The 19,048-nt window shown below is 44.0% G+C and overlaps 1 protein-coding gene across 1 annotated transcript in view; it reads left to right on the top strand.

Moving 5' to 3' along the window:
- Positions 1-19,048, top strand: part of LOC124595341 (cholinesterase 1-like) — a 186,080-nt gene that overhangs the window by 111,519 nt on the left and 55,513 nt on the right. The window contains exons 2-4 of the mRNA XM_047134054.1: positions 6,135-6,278; positions 7,708-7,842; positions 14,379-14,541. Coding sequence (XP_046990010.1) covers positions 6,135-6,278; positions 7,708-7,842; positions 14,379-14,541 — 442 coding nt within the window. The remainder of the gene's footprint in view (positions 1-6,134; positions 6,279-7,707; positions 7,843-14,378; positions 14,542-19,048) is intronic.

Here is a 19,048-nt window from a genome sequence, read left to right as displayed (position 1 = left end):
CTAGGTTCATAGTAATAGCAACAATGAACACAATAACTTCGTGCTTCTGTATGCCACTCCCTTGCAGTTGGGAACTAAAACCAAGCAACACCGCGTCGCACTGGTCTAGTTTCTACCAGCAAGTTTAGACATTGTGCCTAGCTAGTTTTAAGTAAAGGACATTCTGAATTCTTATTGGTTGTGCTTGTCTGTACTTAGTCCTCTGGCTGTGTTGCTTATGCTGTTGACAGATGAAGCACTTACAGCCGTCTCCTACATCAGCCATTCCGCACTTGTCTGTCTGAGCTTTTATGACATCAGAACAAGATTATATAGTGAAATGGCTTCCTGTTATTGCACACAGATGAGGCCAGAGAATAATTAGGAATGGGAAAAAGTGACCGGTTAAAACTGAGACCGATATTTTAGTTCCGAATAAGTGGTATTTTTCGACATTTTTATGGTCTCCAATATATCAGGTTTTTTTCGTTTTTTGGCAACAACAGAGTAAAAATACCGGCATAATAATTTTCCGTGACACTAGTGCTTAACTTTTTGGTTTTTAAATAAAATTGTTTTTAAAACACGAGTAGTGTTGATTCGTACAACTTTAATTGCTTTGAAATCTTGGATTATTTAAGAACTTGGAGAAAGCAGTCAGCATTATTTTAATAACAACGCATACAGTTAGAAACTAGTAACAAACACATGAGATAAGAATTGGTACGGCACTGCAGACACAATAATGCACCTGTTGCCGTGTGGCGTAGCCTATTAGACGGACGCGTGTACGTGCAGTGAGCCCGCGACTGGTCTGTAGAGCAGTCCCTCGCTGGTGTCTTGCAGAATAGTACCATCCCTAGTTAGGAAGTATTTTACGACGTCGCGGTAACAATGAAGTACACTGTCCATTTGGATAAAAAGAATAAGAACGGAGGCACAACAAAGTTGCAATATCATATTAGGAGAAAACGTCCTCAGTGTTCCGTGGAAGGAAAGGCAGATCTGATTTATTTACCTATAATTCTTTTGACATGCTGTCAACTTGGGATAACAACTGAACTCTTGATTTTGTGCTTGCTTCAGGATGAAAAAGTAATACCATCCAAAAGTGAAGATGCAGGGAAGTCATCAACTTGTGACCTTTCGTTTTCCTTGTCGCCGTGCCCGTCATTCTCACCTTCGCAGTCTTTGCTGAAGACAATGAGACCTATTTCTGCAGCGGCCTCATTTCATTCTCTGGTATGGGTCAGGACGGGTAGTACGAGATGCGAGCTCTTTGGAGTTCGGTTCTTTTCAGCCAACTCCCAGAGACCTGGGAGCTGGTCAGTGCAGTTCCAAATTGTAAATTACGACGAGTTACTAGTTCCGGCATTTTCTTTACACCTAAGAAAAGCCTCCGATATACCTTAGCCGGAACTGTGGCATTAATCCCACACGGATCGTGATATCCTACTCCTTCACTTTCATTAGAATTTTTCAATCTTCGTTCGACGTCGACGTTTATTATCTGGAAGTAATAAGAATAAAAAAACGAAAATCGGTTATTTCAGAAACCGGTTATTTTGAGCGGTTTTAACTGTCAGGTTAAGCTTCAGGCGAAAGGAAACGGTGTAACAGAACACCAGTTGTTTCAGCTATAATTGCCATCCGAAGGGTTAACCAGCAGCGTCAACCGAGCTGCATGTGTCGCGTAAGCCGAACATTCAGCAGACTGTTCCAGTGACTTGCAGACGTGAGATCATTCTCACTGGGAGCAAGGGATCGCCGTAGGACTTGCACAGTTCACACAACGGATATGGAGGGGACGAGTGTCGAGATGAGTAGGTGAAAGTCCTGAAACAAGCGTGCGGAGAATTGGAGCTGTGGAAAGCATAGACCATGCTCTGGCCGGTAAATACTGCCCCAACAGATAGTTTATCCATATCACTTGTAATATGTGCAAGTCCTTTTTTGCTCAAGATCGCCATGCCACCCTGCAGTTCTACCGCTGGATTATAACAGTGAAACAGAGAGGAGAAGCTTGCATTCGATTTATAAAGTAGCGGGATTGTCACATAGCGGTATAATAAATCACCTCAGTAATTCGTAGTGACTAGACGCAAAGCCACGAGCGATCGCGGAAACAAGGCATCACCAGGTTCGCTTTAGTATTAATTTGTGTGAGTGAAAGTCGTCTTGTGGTACACTTTACCGGACAAATGCTGATTATCAGCAATTTGCGAATGAAGAATTGGAGAAAATATCACTTGCAGAAAGACTGCGAATGTAATTTTTGCACGATGGGCTGTGTTCTACGCTGCGTACGACAGATGCATTGGTCAAGGAGGACCTCCTCGTTCACATGTCATTAATATCTTACTTTTCCGTCTAAGGGCATATTTGAAGACAATAAGGTGTTCGATACCTATTGGCAAGAATCACACGTTAGAGAGAAGCGTGTGCCACATCCATATAGCCAAACCCGAGGACAGCCAAATGTGGTCGCAAAATTTCGTGATTATACTAGAAAGAGAGAAAGATCTGTAAGAGCGTGTGATAACCTCACTCAACATCCCCTGTAGTAGCTAGAGACAGACGGCTGCCACAAAGCCGAATGAGCCGTATTTCAAAAAGTATGTTTCCAGTCACATACGAGGTCCGTTCAAAAAATTACGGAACTTTGTCCACAAATTTTTTCTACGCATACGTTTTAATTATTGTGCATGGTCTTCTTGCAAATACCCTCCTCGACAGTTGATACACCGCTCCCAACGACGTCTCCACTTCCGGAAACAGTCTTGGTACGCCTCTTGCTACATCACGCGAAGCGCCGTCGGCGAATTTTCTTTTATCTCGTCTGTCGTTGCAAATCTTCATCCTTTCAAAGGGGTTTTCAACTTTGGAAATTAAGGACGTCCGCAAGGGCGAGGTCTGGAGGACGAGTCAGCACACTGATTTGGTTTCTTGTGCAGTAGTCACGCACCAACAAGGATGAATGTGTGAGTGCTTTATTGTGATGCAATAGCCATGAATTGTCTCGACATATTTCAGGCCGTTTGCTTCTCACATTTTCTCGCAGGCGTCGCAACACGTGTCGATAGTAACATCGATTACCAGTTTGTCCCTCTGACACGAACTGATGATGAACTAATCCTTTAAAGTCAAAGAAAACTATCAGCATGGCTTTGACATTTGACCTGACCAGAATAGCTCCTTTTGGTCTTGGAGAACCTCCTTTCCCTACCCATTGTGAAGACTGCCCCTTGGTCTCAAAACCATTACCGTAGATCTACGTCTCATCACGGGTTATGATTCTCTTAAGGAACACCTCGTTCTCATTTGCGCGATGCAAAAGCTCTTCATGGAATGCTGGGCGAAGGTCTTTCTGGTCTTGACTCATGAGCTGTGGGACGGCCGGCCGGGGTGGCCAAGCGGTTAAAGGCGCTACAGTCTGGAACCGCGCGACCGCTACGGTCGCAGGTTCGAATCCTGCCTCGGGCATGGATGTGTGTGATGTCCTTAGGTTAGTTAGGTTAAGTTGTAGGGGACTGATGACCTTAGAAGTTAAGTCCCATAGTGCTCAGAGTCATTTGAACCATTTTTTGAGCTGTGGGACGAACTTGGCGGCAACACGATGCATTCCAAGATGCTGGGTCAGGATTTGATGACATGATCCAACGGAAGTGTTACATTCTTCTGCAATCTTTCATTGGCACGCACAATTACGTTGACGTTTCTGACATGAGCGTCGTCGGTAGACATCGAAGGGTGTCCTGAGCGAGGGTCATCTATGACTTCTGTCCGGCCATTTTTAAACCGTGTGAACCATTCGTAACATCGAGCACGGCGTGAGCACTCATCACCGTAGGCTTCCTGCATCATTTGTATGTCTCTGTAAAAGTTTCCTTGAGTTTCACGCAAAACATCGCTTCAGCTACCTCATCTCTTACGGTACCCTTTCCGCGTCTCAAGTTTTGATGATGTTTATCGACTTCTGGATTAAACATTCCATGCAGGCAGCATACTGTTGAATACCGGAACGAATTTAGAACGAATATTTTGCTCTGTAACGGAGTTAACGCTGTAATTGTAGGGGGAAGGAGGGTAATACAGGCAGAAATGCAACTGTGCGGGTGGATCATAAATCGCGTCTGAGTAGCTCAGTAGTGGTAAGAGCAGTACCGAGAAAAGGCAAGGATTCAGGTTGGTATCTCGGCCCGACGTAGAGTTTTAATCTCTCAGGAAATTCCTGTCTTGTTGGCATTTAGATTTTGAACGTAACATGAAGCATAAGTGTTAACAGAAAGCATTAGTGTAAGAATCTATAGAGTAATCAATAATCGATACTTGCACTACCATGTGTGATAACGGACAGAAAATGTGGTTATTATCTAAAGCAATTAAAATATGCAAAGAAAAAGAGGATATCAATATTGATGTTCGATTTTATGCTAAATTTCTGTATAATTCTTATGATCATAATATAGCTTCCACAACACACAGTACTGAAGAAGACACTACATTTTGATAGATATTATGCTATGAATAGATGCTACTCTCAATGAAATTACGTATGCTGATATATGTGAAATTCGGATTTATAAATTCCATCGCGGCATGTTTTGATGTACAAAAATTACACTAGTTGGAACATGTGATTCAGGCTGCTTAATCTCTCAAAAAATAGTTTTTATCGTTTTCCGTTGTGTATTTTGATTGCTTTAGAAAAGAAACACATTTGCTGTCGGTTATCACACATGACAGTACAAGAATCCGTTATTGATTACTCTGTAGATTCTAGTACTAATGTTTTCTGTTAACATTTACGCCTGTGTTATAGTTCTGTTAAGTTCAAAATCCTAAATGTCAACGAGATATGAGTTTCCTGAGAGATTAAAAATGTATACACGAAAATAGTAAGGGAGTTAATGTTACCCTCTCTTAGTGTTGCTGTTGTGAATAGCGTATCTGCTTTTGAAAGCCACGTATGAAGTCAAAATTTCGCAAAGCACTCAATGAAGTTTTTCCTTACGATACTCATGTCAACTTTCTCACATGGGTGATATAGAAAACAGTGAATCCCTGAAAATCGTCGTAAATGCCAGTCACTTCTTAGTTCGACTAGTTACACCGTCCATCTCCATTTTTATTCAACATCAATAAACTATTCATACACATATTGCACCACTCTCTCTACAGTTTCACTCTGAAACGTTAATTCTGCTTTCTCGCCTGCTTTTGCATTATGCACAGGGTGAGTCAGGAGAAACGGTACATGCTTTGAGTGGTGATAGGATTAGTGGTTCTGAGCAAGAAAACGTCGTGTGGACATGTTCCCTATTCCGAATGGCCACGCGAGGTGACGCAGTGGTTAGCACATTGGACTCGCATTCGGTAGGACGACAGATGCATCCCGCGTCCGGGCATCCTGATTTACGTTTCCCGTGATTTCCCTGCATCGCTTTAGACAAATGCCGGGATGGTTCCTTTGAAAGGGCTCGACCGACTTCCTTCCCCATCCTTCCCTAACCCAATGAGACCGGTGACCTCGCTGTTTGGTCTCTTCCACCATATCAACCAACCAACAAACCTATAACGAATGATTTTCGAGATACATTGTTTTTTATTTTCTGTATGACTCAACAGTTGTTGTTTGCAACGTACCACAGTAGTGTAGAAGAACCCGAGACGAACGATTTGATACGGACCCTTGTGGTCTATCAAGTCGGGAATCTACCTCAAACTGGCCCTCAAGAACTACATAAGCTACACCGCGTGCGCCTCGCGCGAGATTTTCAGGATTCCACGCTCTCTTTGAGCAAACTATTAGCCCCAGAGAAGAAATGCATAGGACTTTTTTTGTAGGATATTTAATGTAGTTTAATTTTTAAGTGATATTAAATGTGTTCTGTTTCAGAAACCATTCGGAATAGGACGTATGTCTGTATGAAGTTTTTTTTCTCAGAATCATTGTCACTATCACCACTCGAAGCATGTACCTTTCCTCCTGACTCAACCTGTATTGCGAAGACCTAGGTATCGTAATCACCAAGCCTTGCAGTCGAGAATGAGGTTTACAAAAACGAAGCGCGCTTACAACCACATCCTGAATGCCCAGCGCTTCCTTACAGCTGCCACAGAGCGTAACTTCCGTTTGCGCTTTCGTTTTGCAGCCTCTTCCTCAAGAGCAGCCTGTGGTGCGCTTAGAAGAAGGCCTTGTCAGGGGCTACGCTAGCCTCACCGTCTATGGCTTCCCGTACGTCAGTTTCTCTGGTATCCCTTACGCAGAGTCTCCAGTGGGACCACGCAGATTTAAGGTAAGATAATGTAACATCATTCCAAAAAATTAGTGTAACTTGCTTACTACAGTAAATGGTAGCCTTACTTAGTCAGAAGTGAGCCAACGCTCTCACAAACTGACTCTTATGCTGCTGTGGTAAAGCTATACATCATGATAACATGCCAAACACCTTCTATGTAAACATTAATAAGAAAATGGGGCTGAGCACAGCTTTCTTTTAATTATATACACCAAACGAGATATATTTAGGACCTACATCATTAACTGTTACACCATGATTACACTGTAGAGAAGCAGTTTGTAATATTGGCACGTCTGGGTGGAGACCATCAGTTGTTTGGAATCTTATATCCCGGCCTAACGGTGTTTCAGACTCCGACTAAGTCATCAATATCGACACAGTACAATCACCGACAGACGCAGCGGCACGCCCTAGGCAGCTTTCCCAGCAGGTAAAGTGCTGCCCTCAACTACGGCTGAAGGCCAGTGTGAAGGGTGTCAGAAACAGTCTCAAAAGCTTGCAATGGTGTTACAGCGTTGGTTGTGCTGAGAAATAATTGTTAAGGAAAATTTCCGTTGATCTGTTTCCTAGTTAATTAGCACTGAAGTTAGCCAATCAGGCGGCTGCGCTCGCAAATTCAAGAGATCCTTTAAGGACGTCGCCAAACCTGTTCTTTGTTTGGTTTCCTAGAAACCAACAACAGAACGATACGAAAATCGGACATGGGACGGTAATAAGAATCGAACGCGAGCCCAAAGCTGAGCAGTCTCGTGAGCTTTCACCTATGCTATGAGAACAACTGATATTATATTGTATCTGGCAGGCCACTTGAATTTGCGCACGCAAGGGCCTCGTTGGCTAACTTCAGTGCTAATTAACTCGGAAACGGCGCAACGCATCTAATTTTTTCTTAACAATTATTTTTCCAGCACAACCTACCCTGCAACACACTTACAAGCTTTTGAGACTATTTCTAACTACCCTGTATAAAAACCTGGATCGGCCACGCAACAGCATTTCGTATCTTCAACCTGCTTGTGACATACCGTGAAACGATTGTGAAAGCCTACCGTTGCCAGTGGATTCAGATACGCATTGGATTCTCGTGATGATTGTCTTAGGTATAGCGTACGATGACTTGACTTTGACCCCCTGACATTCAGCTTAAACTATATTGTTCTGTTTTGGCCTCTTGGAGACGTTAACTCAATACGGCCTGATTACGAACTTGTACACTTGTCGTACTGTGAAAGTGGAATAAGAGTACTCGTCAGGTCCAGAGTAGAATACTTCATAGATCAATACAGAAGACGTCTAAAAGTCAGTCCAGGACTGATTAGTGTGACATCTAAAATTTACAAGACCAAAGGAATGGCGGAAGATTTGTTTTTGGTTTCTTTGTGTAGGTGGTTATCTGAAGACAGTTTGTATCCTTTGGTAACAGGAGGCGGAGCCTAAGAGACCATGGGACAGCGTGCTGGACGCGTTGGCGGAAGGTTCACCCTGCGCCCAAGTGAACGACGCGGGGGTCTACCTGGGCAGCGAGGACTGCCTCTACCTCAACGTGTACACACCGCAGGTGAGGCAGGAACTCACCCACACTTAATGTACTGTCTCCTATCTGTTTACATACCTCCCAGAGATATCAGTATAATGGCTTATCACTTACATCAATTAGCACGCTCTCAAATGACCATGCAGATATATTACAAATTACTGAGTGATTTCTTAAGGGCCGGCCGCGGTGGTCTCGCGGTTCTAGGCGCGCAGTCCGGAACCGTGGGACTGCTACGGTCGCAGGTTCGAATCCTGCCTCGGGCATGGATGTGTGTGATGTCCTTAGGTTAGTTAGGTTTAAGTAGTTCTAAGTTCTAGCGGACTGATGACCACAGCAGTTGAGTCCCATAGTGCTCAGAGCCATTTGAACCATTTCTTAAGGGCAGGTTTTCGCCAACATTAAAACATTTCTCCATGACCGTAAGTTCCACACGCAAATTAGATTCATTCAACGGAAGATTCGTGTGTAATACGACAAACGCACGCAATCCAGTCCCGTATATTAAACGAGCGAAAAACGCTGGTTAACTAAACTTACATTTGGTAATCAAGACGCGTTTGTGAGACATAGGTCCATCATCAGGCTACAGTCTTGTTTCTTAGCTCGTTAGCATGTCTCTCAGATATGTTTCAGAACTGTAATACACAATCGTGGACATGGATGATCAAGAGTGAAGCAGTCCCGCTCCCGGTAAGCTTCGTAAGAGGTTCTGATACTTCACCTTCTGACACTACAGCTGGACGTCTTTTTCTCTGACGAGTACCACAGGAGGAAATCACTAATTATCGGAAGAAATCATTAATTATCTATGCTGCCGGAGACCGGAACGGCCATCTACGAAAGCTAAAGTTTGCGACCGATGCATGACCATTCCATCAGCCTGCTACGAGTGGATTCATGTTCTTCCTGACGTTCTGATGGCGATTTCGTGGATCCATGTTTCATTAGTGTCTCTTTCTCCTCCTCTGTTTACAGCATTACTAGGTGGGAGTGCAACAGGACCCTTTCAGCCTGGAGAAGGTATGATGCTGATATAAAAATAATGTAAAAAAAACGTTCAAATGTGTGTGAAATCTTATGTGACTTAACTGCGAGGGTCATCAGTCCCTAAGCTTACACTCTACTTAACCTAAATTATCCTAAGGACAAACACGAATGCCGGACATTTGCCACACCGGACATTTGCCATGCCGGACATTTGCCACACTTGCCCCTTCGCCAGGTAGCGATCCCTCAGGTAAGGGACGCTCTTCCTCGTACTTCTTCTGTCCGCTTTCAAACCGCCGTCTCCACATTTTACTCGATACAACCAGTACGTAAGGACCCTTCTTCTTCGACATCTTGGCGAAATGCAGAACTTCTTTTCCGAAATCGAGATATTTATATCTTTTGGGAAACGAAAGCAATTCCGACGATTATGTCAGTATGTAATTAGTTCTGCCAAGTATAAATATAGATCCCTCTGTCTGTACGGTAGCTTCCTTTCACGCTTACTGATTGCGATAGAAACAGTCCATCGGCATGAGAGCAACAAGAAAGGAACGCTGTAAACAGAATGTGAATGTACGCTAATCATTTCTTTTTGATCGCTGCATTTGTGCCTACTTTAATTACCACAACTGTATCACCAAAAGACAATAAAGAAAGAAGAAATAGGTATGTGAATGTTTGAAAAGAAGGACGACATACTCCATACTATTTTACTCTAAAATCCGATATCCCTTGCGGCGAAACATTAGTTAATAAAGTGTAGCGGGACAATGTTCAAAAGATGACTGAAAGTACGTTCATCAACAGAGATAAGAACATCTATGATTGACGTGTCATCTAAAGTCGACGTACAATTTTAAAATGTTAGAAATATGGAAATGAAGTAATACAGAATGCTATGCTTGTACTGTACGTTGTTGTACTACATTGTGGTATTTACAGGGTCACAGAGAAAGCATCCTAGGTTTTGGAGGGAAAAGCCGTAATTGTAATGATCTTCACTACAACAGAAACAAGAAGCACAACTTAAGGAAAAATAATGTAATGTGTGTTCCAGCTCACAAGCGACATTGAAGCAGGTAGTTCCTGTGACTTAGTATGGACAGCGGTTATATTCGACAACCGGAATAAATTAATTACTGGCTCCTTTTACCAACCCCCGGTCTCAGATGAAACAGTTGCTGAACATTTCAAAGAAAACTCGAGTCTCGTCGCAAATAGGTACCCTACTCATACAATTATAGTTGGCAGTGACTTCAATCTACCTTCCGTATGTTGACAGAAATACATTTTCAGACCTTACTGTAGATAGAAAACAACGTCCATGATTGTTCTAAATGCTTTCTATAAAATTATTTTGAACAATTAGTTCACGAGGCCATTCAAATTGTAAATGGTTACGAAACAACACTTGACCTCTTAGCCACAAATAATCCTGAGCATCACGACGGGTACAGGAATTAGTGAACACACAGTCGTAGCGAGGCTGAATTCCGTAACAAAGAAATTCACCAGAACTAAACGCGAAATATATATACTTATAAAAGCAACTAAAAATTTGGTTGACGTCTTTCTAAGAGATAGTCTCCTATCCTTCCAAACTATTTAAGTGAAGACCATATGTGGCTTAAGTTCAAAGAAATAGTATCAACAGCACTCGAGAGATTCATAACAAATAAATTAATATCAGACGGAACTGATCACCCATGGTACACAAAACACGACAGAAAGCTGCTGCAGGAGCACCAAAAAAGGCACGTATAATTTAGACGAGCGCAATATCTCCAAGATTGGCGAAGTTTTACTGTGGCTCGAAATTTGGTGCGGATTTCAATGCGAGATGCATTTAATAGTTTCCACAACGAAACTCTCTCTACAAATGTGGCGAAAAATCCGTAAAGATTCTGGTCCTATGTTAAGAAAAGCAGCGGAAAGGCTCAGTGAGTACCTTTACTGCGGGTCGGGCGGCGAGTGAGAAGGAGGAGGAGGAGGACGAGCAGGAGGGGGAGACAAGGGACCCGACACTTCGGAGCAGGTAAAATAGTGGCAAATGTCCGCCGTGGCAAATGTCCGGCGTGGCAAATGTCCGGCGTGGCGAATGTCCGCACACCCATGCCCGAGGGAGGACTCGAACCTCCGCCGGGACCAGCCGCACAGTCCATTACTGCAGCGCCTAGACCACTCGGCTAATCCCACGCGTCAAAAATAATGTACTTTTGTTTTTATTTTGTTGGTAAGTGTTACATAGAATTGTACTTTGTCAACCTGAACTGTGCAATACTTTTGTATACGCCACTATTTAAAGTAGTTGTGTCGTAAGGAGTTCTTTCAAAAGGGTAAACTGGAACACTAACACAGCTTAAAGTTGTTTGAAGTGAACAGATTATGTAGTCTTTTGCCACTGTAAACCTATATAACCTATGTAACTTGTAATACTGTGACTGCGGAAAAAGAGGCCATGAAACAAGGAAGCCAACATGTATTAACTTTATTCCTTTTCTACGCTGAATCACTAACCAAATATAGAAGGGTTACAAATCGTGTAAGGAGTCCGCAGCTTCATTTGTAGTAGGTGCGAAATAAGAATTGAAAGCAGCCAAGTTTTCCCTGAAAGTAACCTGCGTGAAGGACGAATAGAGACTGCAACAACAGATGAAAGAATCAAACAAGTTAAAAATATCTTATTGATGGCCCACAGTGTATGGAACAGCCGACTTCCTCAACTCATCAGATGAAACTGTAAGATACAATTTCCGTGTATAATTATGTATGAGTGACGTTTGTATTTTATGATTGTCGTATTAATGAAAAATGCCAAAAGCTAAAGGAAAACGAATTTCTCAGAACCATTTGGACTGCTTTAAAAAGAATCAGGCTGAATTAATGCTTCAAATTGTTATTGTAAATGACATCTGTGTTCACCACTATAGGCCAGAAAGAAACAGCAATGAAAGTTGTGGGAGGAATCCCGTAGAGTAACACGAAGAAAGACGAAGTGGACTTAATTTGGCGTAAACGTAATTAGTGGATATAATCATTATTTATTCTCCCAGTACTCTTCTACTACGTTTTCTTCTGTGTTCACTCATCTCATCTTAATTTTCCTCATCTCTGAATGTCTTGTATTCTACTGTTTCCTCAAGTTCTTCCGCCTCTCATCTCTCTGTCCCCACACAGCCATTGCTTATACAGAAGCGTAGCAACCAGTATAATTATGCGTATTATTGTCGTCTTCACAAAGAAATGTAAACTGTGCATATGATCTGTTCTAGCTATTACTCTTACTACCCTTTCAAAAATTAGAGATTCAAGGCTATATATGAAAAATCTATTCTGAAAGAGTTAGGTCTATAAAATGTGTGATAAGTAACACTATGTAACAAGAATTTGTTTGTCAGTTCAACAACACTTTCTGATTATAATTGACCTTCAGAACACAAAATGATGATATTTTTGTGAAAATATCAATTATTTTATAAATAATGAGGATATCCTTGTGTTTAAAAGACTTAGATATAAAATCTTACGTTCATTTACTTCGATAAATAACCAGTAGATATCACCCAATGCCATGTTGGTTATAAGTTTCCTCTCTATTTCCTTTGTTAATACTGTAGGTTACCAATAGATAATACTAAAGTGCAATATTGTTCCGCTGTTTTTTAGATTATTATGTGGAGATTTTAAAATAACTGCACTCTTTGTAGGACTTCAAAGAGGCTTCACAAAATACTCATGTTTCTCCTGTCTTTGATATAGCTGAGAAACAGCCAAACATTGTGTTAAGAAAGAATGGCCTGTGAGAGAATAGCTAATTCGAGCCATAAATAACATACTGCGAGGAACTCTTGCACCCAGGAATAACCGGCGGTACCATCCCTGCATAATAAATTGGGACTAACTAAACAGTTCCTTAAAGGTTTGGCTAGTGATTCTGCAGCTTTTCATTTCATAATGTAAATGTTTCCCCAGATGTCTGATGCAGAAGTGAAAGGAGAAATTTTTTCCGGACTCCAAATTTGGCTCATTTTGCAATAAAAACATCTGGAAGAAACATTGACTCCAAAACAATGTAATGCATGGGAATTATTCAGAATACTGGTAGATAGGTTACTAGGCAAGAAGTGAGAATTACGCAGAACATATACATGCTTTAATTCAAAGCTGCAATATCTTTGGATGCAGAATGTCAATTAAAATTCCCCTCTTACATTGACAAATTGTGCAAATGGCTCTGAGCACTATGGGACTTAACTTCTGAGGTCATCAGTCCCCTAGAACGTAGAACTACTTAAACCTAACTAACCTAAGAACATCACACACATCCATGCCCGAGGCAGGATTCGAACCTGCGACCGTAGCGGTCGCACGGTTCCAGACTGTAGCGCCTAGAACCGTCCAGTCAGCATTGTCATAAGCTTTATCTGAGTCTACAAATGCGTAGATTTGTTTTTCTTTAACCAATCCTTTGAGATAAGTTTAGTTTTTCCGTTCTTCTGTAGTGAATTCGTGTTAGTATATCGCAGCCATGAATTGTTAAACCGATAGTCCGCAACTGCTTCCCATAGAACTGAACTGCTACATCCTTCTTGAAATATTGAGGGTATTTCGCCTGTCTCAAACATCTTGCATGTCGGATGGAGTAGTTTCGTCGTAAGTGGCTCTCCCATAGATATCAATAGCTCTGATTGAATGGTGTCTTAACTAGACGCTTTGTTTCGACTGGGGTCTGTCAAGTTCATCTCGCAGTATCACATCTTCAATCTGACATTCATCTACTTCCACTTCCCTTTTACTCGTATAATAATACGTCGTAAGTTCATTTCTCGTGTATAGCCCCTCTATGTATTCCTTACACCTTTCTCTTCTTTGCTTTGTGTTAGGTTTTCCACCTGAGCTATTGACACACAGCTGATTCTCTTTTCTCCAAATATCTCTAATTTTCGTATATGCTGTATCGGCCTTCCCCTAGTGAAATGTGCTAATTAGTCTATTGTCAGTAAAAGCGAATATTTTGAATTAACACCTAAAATACTGATTTCAGAAAAAATGGGTTTATATTCTTCATCAGCACAGCAGAGATATGTATAGAAAATAAAAACATGCAGATAAGGCGAGCGGAGTGGCCGAGCGGTTTGAGGCACCATGTCACGGATTGCGCATCCCCTCCCGCCGGAGGTTCGAGTCCTCCCTCGGGCTTGAGTGTGTATGTTGTTCTTAGCATAAGTTAGTTTAAGTTAGTTGAGGTAGTGTGTAAGTATAGGGACCGATGACCTCAACAGTTTGGTCCCTTAGGAATTCACACACACTCACATGAAGATAAATCTCAACTTGTTTAAATTTTGTTACTGTGTGTAAGGTACCAAAAAAACACGAAGACTGGTTGGGCAGATGACCTCACGGCTCAACCTCGACATGATAACCATTTCCATATACACCTAAAGAAAGCAACTTCCTGCTAACTTTCACAGACACATTTATACGCCTACGATGTACATAGCCACTTTTTTATTTTGGAGAAGTTGTCGAGTTGACAAGTGCTATGTAATGTCCTATATCGCCTGCAGCTGCCGAATGACACGGACTCCGCCGACCCCCTGAAGGTGATGGTGTGGATCCACGGCGGCGGCTTCGTGCAGGGCGAGGGCGGCCGTACGCAGTTCGGGCCGGACTTCCTGGTCGAGCGCGGCGTCATCGTAGTCTCCCTCAACTACCGGCTCGGCGTGCTCGGTGAGTAGGCTAGCGGGCAGGCAACACGCCTCACCGGTACCCACTCATCTGCAGCGGCCTAATTTACGAGATCACGGGGAATTACCCTCGGCCTGCCAGTGAGAGACAGGATTTTTGTCGATCAAAATGAAAATATTTTAACTCGTAGTGCTTTCTCAGGGCAATGTACACTCTCAGACAAAAACAAAAACGACACACCACAATGGAATTATACATGTACAGACAAACAAATGATAACGATTTCAGCCGGCCGTGGTGGCCGAGCGGCTCTAGGCGCTACAGTCTGGAACCGCGCGACCGCTACGGTCGCAGGTTCGAATCCTGCCTCGGGTATGGATGTGTGTGATGTCTTTAGGTTAGTTAGGTTTAAGTAGTTCTAAGTTCTAGGGGACTGATGACCTCAGTAGTTAAGTCTGATAGTGCTGAGAGCCATTTGAACCAGTTGATAACGATTTCAGAATATTGGATGATTTATTCAAGAGAAAAAGATCCCCAAATTGAGCTAGTCAGTAACGCACCGGCCCTTTCGCAAGCAATTGTTAGGCTTAGGACTGATTAACAGAGTTCTTGGACATCCTCTTGAGGGATATCGTGTCAAATTCTGTCCAACAGGCGCCTTTGATCATCAAAATCTCGAGCTGGTTGCAGGACCTTGCCCAAAATGCTCCACACATTCTCATTTGGGGAGATATCCGGCGACGTTGCTGGCCGAAGAGTGATTTGGCAAGAACGAAGACAAGCAGTAGAAACTCTCGCCGTGTGCGGGCGGACTACATCTCGCTGAAATGTAAGTCCTCTTCATCGGACACTGACGTTTATCAGCCACAAATTTATTCCGATGTGAGAATAAGTGAAGGTGCAAAAGAAGGGTCATATTACAACAAATCGTGCTTCAACTCTCTAAATTTTTCCCTGCCCGAGCTTTTTATAGTGCACTGCAATTATTTTTTGCAGTCACACGATTTTGTTTATACTTCAAGTTCTGTTTTGCAATTGAAGTCGTTCGTTGGCTGATTTGGCAAAACATTTTTTTCTGTTTACACCGCTGCTAGAAGACGGGAATTTCGTTGGTGTCTACCTGTGAGGTCTCGGAGCACGTAGGATTCCTGCGTTACACGTATCACCATATGTAGTCACTTATAAAGTCTCCGATCATTATCGATCAGTTTCGATCTTATCGACAAGCATAAAGTACACAATAGTAGACGAAGGCCTGATCTTACGAAGCTAAATCGCTTGTAAAATCCGATATCGTGTGGTCCCAAAGTTCTGGCAAGCCACAGTACCCATCAAGCAACTGCCGGACTTAAAGAGAAAACTAATCTAATGCTTTTAACGCAAGTGTGAATGGTCCACCACTTGTAATAATTTTAATAATGTATCCTACTACGTTGCTAACTCATGTACACCTCAAATATCGTATTACGGCACAACACAATATTACGTGTGTTCGGGCTGTCGTCGACCATTTGTGCCCAGTTTCGACTTCTTTCGTATTTTCACAGAGTCATATCGTATAATGATCGTTTAGATATTTCTGTATTTTCGCCAGACATTTCATGTAAGGCAGTACTAAAACTGGTGCTTCCCAACGTTTTCCCGCCAACCTTCGGAAACACTGGTATCAGTGCTGCTTGTCCAAAATATGCAGCTCCTCTTCATACGCTTTAACACGGTAATATGAATCCATAAACCTCCATCAATTTAGTATGCTGTCACTAAGAGACAACAGAAGAAAATTACGTGGTATAAGTTCAAAGCCGCGAGAAGGATACGTGAACAACTACAGAGTTCCTTTACGAGGTTCATGATATTCACGTCCAGTTCGTGCTGAGACATTGCACACGCCTGTAGAACAATTTGTGGTTTTCCTCAGCTGTTCTAGGGAGACTGATGTTGTTGCTTCATAACTATTACTTTCAAGGACAGCACTGCCGACAGCGGTCACAGAAGAACGGTCTCTCTCAAGAATTATACTGGCCCCAATCGTGTCCTACACACATAAAAAAAAAAAAAGTTTTGCGTCACCTAGATTCCGAGAGTTCCGGAACCTGTGTATAAAATTGGAATAGAGATCAACATAAACATCATTTCCGCCCTTTTTATTGCTCATGAAAACCGCACATTGTATGTTGCACCACCATACAGCGAGACCTTCAGAGGTGGTGCTCCAGACTGCAGTACACACTGGTACCTCTAATAACCAGTAGCACGACCTTTTGCATTGATGCATGCCTGTATTCGTCGTGGCATACAATCCACAAGTTCATCAAGGCACTGTTGGTCCAGACTGAGGCATTCCTCAACGGCAATTCGGCGTAGACCCCTCAGAGTGGTTGGTGGCTCACGTCGTCCATAAACAGACCTTTCAATCTATCCCAGGCGTGTTCGATAGGGTTCATCTGTGGAGAACATGCTGGCCACTCTAGTCGAGCGATGTCGTTATCCTGAAGGAAGTCATTCACAAGATGTGCACGATGGGGGCGCGAATTGTCGTCCATGAAGACGAATGCCTCGCCAATATACTGCCGATATGGTTGCACTGTCGGTCGGAGGATGGCATTCACGTATCCTACAGGCGTTACGGCGCCTTCCACGTCCATGAGCGGCGTACATCGACTCCCCATAATGCCACCCCAAAACAGCAGAGAACCTCCACATTGCTGCAGTCGCTGGACAATGTGTCTAAGACCGCCAGCCTGACCGGGTTACCTCCAAACACGTCTCCGACGATTGTGTGGTTGAAGGCATATGCGACATTTATCGGTGAAGAGAACGTTATGCCAATCCTGAGCGGTCCATTCGGCATGTTGTTGGGCCCATCTGTACCGCGCTGCATGGTGTCGTCGTTGCAAAGATGGACCTCGACATGGACGTCGGGAATGAAGTTGAGCATCATGCAGCCTATTGCGCACAGTTTGAGTCGTAACACGATGTCCTGTGGCTGCACGAAAACGTCTGGTCAATGGTGGCCTAGCAAATGGCTAGTCACAATACGCCAGTCACTACTCTTGATGACCTGTGGTATCGTGTTGAAGCTGCATAGGCAGCTGTACCTGTACACGCGATCCAAGCTCGGTTTGACTCAATACCCAGGCGTATCAAGGCCGTTATTACGGCCGGAGGTGGTTGTTCTGGGTACTGATTTCTCAGGATCTATGCACCCAAATTGCGTGAAAATGTAATCACATGTCAGTTCTAGTATAATACACTCCTGGAAATGGAAAAAAGAACACATTGACACCGGTGTGTCAGACCCACCATACTTGCTCCGGACACTGCGAGAGGGCTGTACAAGCAATGATCACACGCACGGCACAGCGGACACACCAGGAACCGCGGTGTTGGCCGTCGAATGGCGCTAGCTGCGCAGCATTTGTGCACCGCCGCCGTCAGTGTCAGCCAGTTTGCCGTGGCATACGGAGCTCCATCGCAGTCTTTAACACTGGTAGCATGCCGCGACAGCGTGGACGTGAACCGTATGTGCAGTTGACGGACTTTGAGCGAGGGTGTATAGTGGGCATGCGGGAGGCCGGGTGGACGTACCGCCGAATTGCTCAACACGTGGGGCGTGAGGTCTCCACAGTACATCGATGTTGTCGCCAGTGGTCGGCGGAAGGTGCACGTGCCCGTCGACCTGGGACCGGACCGCAGCGACGCACGGATGCACGCCAAGACCGTAGGATCCTACGCAGTGCCGTAGGGGACCGCACCGCCACTTCCCAGCAAATTAGGGACACTGTTGCTCCTGGGGTATCGGCGAGGACCATTCGCAACCGTCTCCATGGAGCTGGGCTACGGTCCCGCACACCGTTAGGCCGTCTTCCGCTCACGCCCCAACATCGTGCAGCCCGCCTCCAGTAGTGTCGCGACAGGCGTGAATGGAGGGACGAATGGAGACGTGTCGTCTTCAGCGATGAGATTCGCTTCTGCCTTGGTGCCAATGATGGTCGTATGCGTGTTTGGCGCCGTGCAGGTGAGCGCCGCAATCAGGACTGCATACGACCGAGGCACACAGGGCCAACACCCGGCATCATGGTGTGGGGAGCGATCTCCTACACTGGCCGTACACCACTGGTGATCGTCGAGGGGACACTGAATAGTGCACGGTACATCCAAACCGTCATCGAACCCATCGTTCTACCATTCCTAGACCGGCAAGGGAACTTGCTGTTCCAACAGGACAATGCACGTCCGCATGTATCCCGTGCAACCCAACGTGCTCTAGAAGGTGTAAGTCAACTACCCTGGCCAGCAAGATCTCCGGATCTGTCCCCCATTGAGCATGTTTGGGACTGGATGAAGCGTCGTCTCACGCGGTCTGCACGTCCAGCACGAACGCTGGTCCAACTGAGGCGCCAGGTGGAAATGGCATGGCAAGCCGTTCCACAGGACTACATCCAGCATCTCTACGATCGTCTCCATGGGAGAATAGCAGCCTGCATTGCTGCGAAAGGTGGATATACACTGTACTAGTGCCGACATTGTGCATGCTCTGTTGCCTGTG

The sequence above is a fragment of the Schistocerca americana genome, chromosome 2 (assembly GCF_021461395.2).
Source record: "Schistocerca americana isolate TAMUIC-IGC-003095 chromosome 2, iqSchAmer2.1, whole genome shotgun sequence".
NCBI lineage: Eukaryota > Metazoa > Arthropoda > Insecta > Orthoptera > Acrididae > Schistocerca > Schistocerca americana.
The sequence above is the reverse complement of the archived record's forward strand: the minus strand, read 5'-3'. Positions and strand labels throughout refer to the sequence as shown.